The sequence below is a fragment of the Mus pahari genome, chromosome 15 (genome assembly GCF_900095145.1).
Source record: "Mus pahari chromosome 15, PAHARI_EIJ_v1.1, whole genome shotgun sequence".
Lineage (NCBI taxonomy): Eukaryota > Metazoa > Chordata > Mammalia > Rodentia > Muridae > Mus > Mus pahari.
This window is the reverse complement of record NC_034604.1, coordinates 75,383,491-75,391,094: the sequence shown is the minus strand read 5'-3', so window position 1 is coordinate 75,391,094 and position 7,604 is coordinate 75,383,491. Positions and strand designations below refer to the sequence as shown.

Below are 7,604 nucleotides of genomic sequence, written 5' to 3'. Positions count from 1 at the left end.
CTTTCTTTCTTTCTTTCTTTCTTTCTTTCTTTCTTTCTTTCTTTCTTTCTTTCTTTCTTTCTTTCTTTCTTTCTTTCTTTCTTGGGTGGCCTTGAACTCAGAGATCTGCCTGCTTCTGCCTTCCAAGTGCTAGGATTAAAGACATGTGCCACCTCTGCCCAGCAATTTCAGAATTTTAAAAATAACAACAGATACATAAATAAACAAATAACAAATATATTTGGAGACAAAATATACAAGTACACAATACCATTTTAATGACAGCACTTTTGTCAGCCTATCCTGGTATCCTGGATTAGATGAACATAGGTTTTTACTTAAGTATTAATCACTGATATTATCATATCACAAAGCATGCAGTAAATGTATCTGTATATGCATATATGTGGTTTACAGAATGATTAACACAAGTTAATACACGGGCTTCAGAAAAGTTAAAGAGGTTTCAGCAATGGGCTGAGAAAGAGTCAGTATTGATAAGATAATAGACCATACTAATGCCACAAGGGAGCTGCTAGGGTCATGGCTTGACACTGAAGTTGTTGCAGACGTGAGATAAAAGGCTGGACCAGATTTTGAGAGCAGAAAATAGTGAGTTCAGGTCCGATCCAGATGAGCAGGCAGACGGTGAGTAAGCCGGCTTTAGCCGTGGTGCACTGTCTTAGTTAGGGTTATCATTGCTCTGAGGAGATACCTTTACCAAAGCACCTTAGGGAGGAAAGGGTTTATTTGGCTTACACTTTGACATAACTGTTCGTTGTCAAAGGAAGTCACGACAGGATCACAAACAGGGTAGGACCCTGTGGGTAAGAGCTGGCAGGCCGTGGGGGTGCTGCTTACTGGCTTGGTGCCCATGGCTTACTCAGCCTGCTTTCTTATAGAACTCAAGACACTATCCCAGGAATGACCCCACTCAAAATGGGTTGGCCCCTCCCCTGTCAATCACTAATTAAGAAAATGCCTTACATGCTTGCCTATGGCTGGATGCTATGGAGGCTCCCTCCTCTCAGATCCCTCTAATTTGTGTCAGGTGATCTACAAGCCAACCCGAAAGTCCACAGACAGTTGAGGAGTCCTCTGCTTGTTGTGAGTATCTCTCTGATGACTGGTGGCTGTGAGGCCAGGCCATCATAGTGTTAGGTGTCTATGGCTTTATGGGGTCCAGGTGAGAGTTAGGCCCTTTCTTTGGGTTGCTGTTTCCCACAAGTTCTTGTGTGTGGTTTCCCTGTTTCTATTTAAGATACCTATGTACTCGTAAAGCCTCAGTTCACCCAGTAAGTTTATAGAGTAGCTCACTTTCTCTTCCAGGAATAAATCGTTGATCAGTCTGTGTTGGGTATGTGCTTCCTGACAGGTGGTAAAGTTTCTGGTCCACCCGTGGACTGCAGCTCTGCTCAGAATGGAGTCAGAAGCTTGTAAAATGACCACTGCTTACCTTACCTTACCTTACCTTACCTTACCACTCCGCCTTACCCTTTGCCCTGGGCTATGACTCTCGGCCCTAGATGCCTGAAGAAGGCAGCGGTCTGAGAACTTCTGTCTGTATTGTATATTAAGTCAGGCTCAGGCACACACCCTTGGTTCCAGCACTCAGGAGGCAGAGGCAGGCGGATCTCTGAGCTGAGGCCAGCCTGGTCTACAGTATGAGTTCCAGGACAGCCAGTTCTGTTTTTAGTGAAAGTAAGGAGATTCCTTTGTTTGCTAATACCGGACGAGGGTCTTTTAGCGTTAGTGTCCTCTAGATTTGAGGACAGTCTATTATTTTCCAACAGTTCTAAAACAAACTTCCCAACTTTGACAACAGAGGCAAACACTTGCCTATTTTTCAAACTACTTCTGAAGTTTTATAAAATTACAGTACACTTTCTTAGAAGTTGACCTTACTCAACATATTTAAAGCAGTGCCTGCTTTTATTAGCATTTTTCTTTATGTTTGAGAGAGAGTATAATTGCATCATTCTCTGCCCTTCCTCCTCTAAGACCCCCGCTCTGTACTCTGTAAAACCATGCCTTTGTTTCAGTAATTGTTATATGCGTGTATGCATCTCTGTGTACATATTATATCTCTAATTATAACCTGAACAGTCTTCATAATGTCACGTGTGTGCATTTTCAGAGCTGATGGATTTCATTGGATAATTAATTGGTGTGCTTTTCCCTGGTGAAGACTCTTTCTCCTGCTCTCAGCATCCCTGGGTGCCTGTAGTTCTTTGCATAGGCCTCGCAGGATTTTTTGCTATGCATTTGCCTTGTCTATTGTTGTCCTTATTCAGCTTATGTCTAGGGTCATGTTGGTGGGACATATGGGCATAGCCTCTGACATTACTGATAGATACAACCTCACAGCAAATGCCCTGATCCTCCAGCCCGTACAGTCTTTCCACAGTGTTCCCCAAGCCTCATTTGTGAGAGTAGTTTGTCCTCAAGTCTGAATTTTGATTGGCTGTGGTTTTCTGTGATCTTTGCCTGTTGCAGAGAAGTTTCCTTGATGATCAGGGAGGTCTACACTTATCTGTGGGCATAAGGACCGGTGCTTAGGTCATTAGTAGGGGTTATGCTGGTTAGTAAAGTGGTGAGTGTAGGCTCCTACAGGATGCATGACTTAACCAGCACTGAGTAGCTAACTAGGTGTCTAGTGCCAGGCATGGCCTTCCTCTTGTTGAGTGGATCTGAAATCCCCTTAGAGAGATGTTGGTATAGGGCCTCCACTGTTCTCCTAGGGTCACTGTGCCATGAATAGGACTCCATTTGCCTGAGGATTAAGGCCAACAACTGACAAGCACACTTCATAGAACACATTTTTTGTTAGTTTGTGTTGTTTTTGTGACAGGATCTTAGGTAGCCCAGGCAGCTGTGTCGTCTTGAATTCTCAACCTTCCTCCTTTAGTCTCCTGTATGCTGGTATCATAGGCATGTTCTACCACATCTGATTTATTTAGTACCTCTTAAAGTAACTTCTAACCATAACCATAAAGTAAAATAATATGTCGAGTTGTGTCCTGGAAGACCAGCCGTTTTAGAAAAAAATAAGTAGGAAATAAAGTGTGACTCTTACTTAAATATTAAACTGTGTTTGCGTACTCTTGAGATTTTAACAGATAATAACCAAGAGCTGTTTATAGCTTATCCCCAGTTGTGCGCTTAAGAAAACAGTCTCTGCTTTCCCGTTGTAGCTTTATGACCCTTTCTGCTATACTCAGGGTAGCTCTTCTTTGTCTAGTGACAGCTTTGTCAGTGTTGAATATGAACTGTGGTGTCATCTGAAGCTGTTCCCTGAACAAGTGCACTTTCATTTTTTCTTTAGATTCCTTGTACTGTGTTGGAGCTTTCTGTTTGTGATCATCACTAGCGAGTGAGGTACATATTAGTAGTGAGTGGGTGGGGAGAGGCTCTTAGGTTCTTTCCCCTCAGCAGGCAGAGCGAGGGTGACTTCTGGGCTACCTAGTAGGAAGAAGCAGTGTCAGCTTCATGTCACTCATTTCTAAGAATGACTCTGACGGGACTCTGAGGCAGTTTCTCTGTGGCACTGACCCTTACCTGACCATCATCAAGGGCCTTCCTTTTCTTCCATTTCTGTTCGCCTGTGCTCGAGCACGGGTCTGTGGAGCAGCACAGGTAGTGCTGTGGTGGGAGCTGTAGCTGGAGTGCCGGGGCATGAGACACCCTCCACAGACCCATCTCCCATCTGATGCATTAGCACTGTGCAAGCTGGGAGCAGGTGGGAGGGAGCCCCAGCGGCTGCTTCTGTGCACACGGTCCTAGCCTCCTAATGGTTATACTGCTTTTGAAGGTTCCAGGTCTGTGCAGCACATTGGGGGACTCCACGAGTGTGGATCTATGGAGGCCTTGTATTTGGAGAACTCCACTTACAAGTAAGTAGCCTGGCTTTACTGTTGGCCCCTGACTCCTAGAAGAGGCTCTGGATTGGTGTCACACAGGTCACAGAGGTGTTGGCAGGAGCCTGCTTTCCTTTTTACAGGTTATAAGGATGTAGTTTTAGGACTGCGGCTTCAGTATTTCTTTAGGGTTCTCAGTACCTGTTGCTGGGCTGGTTCAGGATGATGAGCATTCGTTTGCAGGTTAAGGGTGCAGAGCTGTGAGAGAGCATGTAGGTAGACCTGGCTGTGCCTGTGTGCTCAGTGCTGGTGCCCTTAAAGGACACAGATAATGCGGTGTAGCTCATCTCTCTTGCCAGGAGGGCATAGGCGGGCGTAGGTGGGTATAGGAGAGCATAGGAGGGTGTAGGCGGGCGTTGGTGGGCATAGGAGGGCATAGGCGGGTGTAGACGGGCATAGGCATGTGCAGGCTTCTGGAAGAAAGAGCGTGTCTGCTTTTGCTCATTCTACTCTGGATGCTTCCTCTCTCTCAGCATCGGCTGCTTGGGAAAACAGTGGAAGGTTTTGGTGCATCAGAAGGAAGTACAGTGTCGTGCTGGACATGTTATCGCTGACATATGACTATTGGTGTGAGGTTTCTTCTGACAGCCTGTGTTTTAGAATAAGTAGACCTAAGCATGGGGAAGTGGCAGGGGAGTCCAGTCAGCTTGGTAACTAGTTGCTTCATGGCTCCCATCTGGTTCCTTTCTTCTGTAGTCTGTGGTCCTAGAAATCCTTGCTGAGTTTTCTTTCTACAGTGCTAGCAGTGGTAAGGGCCAGAGACACATTTACAATGGTCTGGATTTTTTCTATCAGGGATTTCTTAACTTGCAAAATTATATGTGGCACGGGATAACATTGAATGTAGACCAACACAGAATTGTGAGTTTACTTCAAACCTGATTTTTTTTTTTTTCCTTTTTGTAAACTCGGTTGCATGACTTTTTTTTTTTTTTAAATATTTTCTTTTCTTTTTCTTTAAGATTTATTTATTCATTGTATGTAAGTACACTGTAACTATCTTCAGACACTCCAGAAAAGGGCATCAGATCTCGTTACGGATGGTTGTGAACCACCATATGGTTGCTGGGATTTGAACTCTGCACCTTTGGAAGAGCAGTCAAGTGCTCTTACTCGCTGAGCTATCTCACCAGCCCCAGTTGCATGACTCTTAAGCATGAGGTTTGTAGATGCTAAGGATGTTTTGGAGAGTCAAAATGTTGGACACACCTGCAGGATCGGGCTGAAGAAGCAGAGGATGCTGTCTTGTGTGAACTTAGAAACCAACAAAAACCTCTCTTCATTTGCATCAAAGATTTGTGATTTCCTTACCGTGGTGCCAGAGGATTGATGCCAGTGGCTTCCTGTGATCTCCTTCGCAGACCGCTCCTTGCAGACCCTAGGACAGGGTGTCCCAGCTTACTACTGATTATTTGTTTTGCTTCTTCTGTAGAACTTAATCCTTCGAGTGGGAGCCTGCCTTCAACAGCACCGATGTCACCATCAGCCATTTCAGCCCAGAACCTAGTCATGTCTTCATCAGGGGTGGGTGCTGATGCCAGTGTCACGTTGACACTGGCTGATACTCAGGGCATGCTGTCTGGAGGGCTGGATACGGTTACACTGAACATCACTTCTCAGGTGAGTTTGTTCTCTATTAAATATACAGTTTTGTATTCTCATTAAAGTAATATATTAAATGTCAGAAGGAGAAATTATGAACTAGTTCAAACTATGAACTAGTTGCTATCTTATTAAATTTTCTTTTTTTTTTTAAAGATCTATTTATTATATGTAAGTACACTGTAGCTGTCTTCAGAAGAGGGCATCAGATCTCATTACAGATGGTTGTGAGCCACCATGTGGTTGCTAGGATTTGAACTCAGGACCTTCGGAAGAGCAGTCTGTGCTCTTACCCGCTGAGCCATCTCACCAGCCCCTTATTAAATTTTCTATTGCCATGAAGAGACACCATAACCAAAGCAGCTCTTAAAAGAAAGCATTTAGTTGAAGGGTTGCTTACAGTTTCAGAGGTTTCGTCTGTCATGGTGGGGAGCATGGCAGCAAACAGGCAGGTGTGGCACTGGAACAGTAGCCAAAGGCTTACATCCTGAGTGTGCCAAGTATGAGCTGGGCCTGGCCTAGGCTTTTAAAACCTCAAGGCCCACTCCACACCAACCCCAATGAGTAACTTCTAGCAAGGCCACACCTCCTGATCCTAAACAGTTTACTGACTGGGAACCAAACCTTCAAATCCATATGCCTGCTTGTTGGGCCATTCCCATTCAGACTCCACAGCTGCCACCCACTGGGCTCCAGCTCTGCTCAGCTCCCGTGTCAGTTCCTCAGCTTGGTCACATTACAGCCCAGCCAGGAAGCAGAGACTCAAGTGTCCTGGTGCACAGCTTGCTTCCTTGTTTTTATTCAGTCCAGCAGGATGTGTCGCCTACATTTAAGGTGAATTTCCCCTCTTCAAGTAACTTAGTCTAGAAATGTCCTCATAGAAGTGTCCAGAGGTTGTCTGCTGGGTGACTATAGATGAAGCTAGCAATTGGTATTGACCTTATCTTACCAAACAACCTCTACAACCATTGCCCTTTCTCTCCAGGTTTGTCTGTTCTGTTTACTCCATGTGAGTGTAGTTGTCAAACATCTTGGGGTCTTTTGTGAATGGCCCTCTTTACTTGGATGGGTGTCTAGGGTGCACCCGTGTTACATACCATGTGTCTACTTCATTCTTCTTATTGAAAAATATTTCTTTATGTGGCTAGGTCACAATTGCACTCCTTTGCACGAATGCCCCTTAGTCCATCTCCATAGGCAGAAGTTGATGAGAATTGAGCAGTTCCCACTTTCACTGTAAGACCTTCTGCTTGGTGTCAAGTGATTGTGGGTCACATGGCAGATGGTGCTGTCCAAAGTGTTTGTGCCATGAAAACTTTTTCTTTTAAGTACATTTTATTTTTTGTGTGTGTGTGTGTGTGTGTGTGTGTGTGTGTGTGTGTATTCATGTGGATGTCAGAGAACAACTCTTAAGAGTCAGTTATCTCCTTCTACTGTGTGGGTCAAACTTAGGCTCTTAGACTTGGGAGCGGATACCATTACCCAGTGAGCCACATTACCAACCCCTAAAGGTCTTTTAAAAAGATGGCATGGTTTGGTAATGTGAAAACTTGTAAAGCAGTCATTCTCTTTTGGCAGGGCCAGCAGTTCCCAGCGTTGCTCACGGATCCCTCTCTCTCAGGCCAAGGTGGAGCAGGCTCACCACAAGTTATCTTAGTGAGCCACACCCCACAGTCCTCCTCTGCTGCTGCTGGGGAAGAAATGGCTTACCAGGTATGGCACCTATGCAGCTCACACTCAGCACCAGGAACAGTGAGAGGCCATGTGGGTTGGCCCTACAGACCCAGGGCAGAGGTACTGAACTCTGTTGGTCTTGTAGGCTTGGCAAATGGTGGCTCCCAGATTTTGGTCTGTGGTAGGGTGGCTTAGAACCATCAGTTTTGATGTGGCCAACGGTGAGCTGATGTGCTTTCAAACTGCTCTCCACTTCCTGCTCAGTCTTACTACGGTTTTTTACTTGTACTTACTAGTTCTTTGGTATATTTTGTTGAAGCAGCTATTGTTTCTTTTATCTCTGCCTGCATCTTTACATGCATGAATGCATATATTTTATATAAAATTTTAATATATATAAATTTTTATATATATATATATATATATATATAT

At 44.6% G+C, this 7,604-nt stretch overlaps 1 protein-coding gene across 2 annotated transcripts in view; it reads left to right on the top strand.

Annotated features, from left to right (window-relative positions):
* The window catches only part of Znf236 (zinc finger protein 236), a 104,978-nt gene that overhangs the window by 84,549 nt on the left and 12,825 nt on the right, over nt 1-7,604 (top strand). For both annotated transcript variants that reach the window (XM_021214523.2, XM_029546912.1), the window contains exons 26-27: nt 5,329-5,516; nt 7,077-7,211. In XM_021214523.2, coding sequence (XP_021070182.1) covers nt 5,329-5,516; nt 7,077-7,211 — 323 coding nt within the window. The remainder of the gene's footprint in view (nt 1-5,328; nt 5,517-7,076; nt 7,212-7,604) is intronic.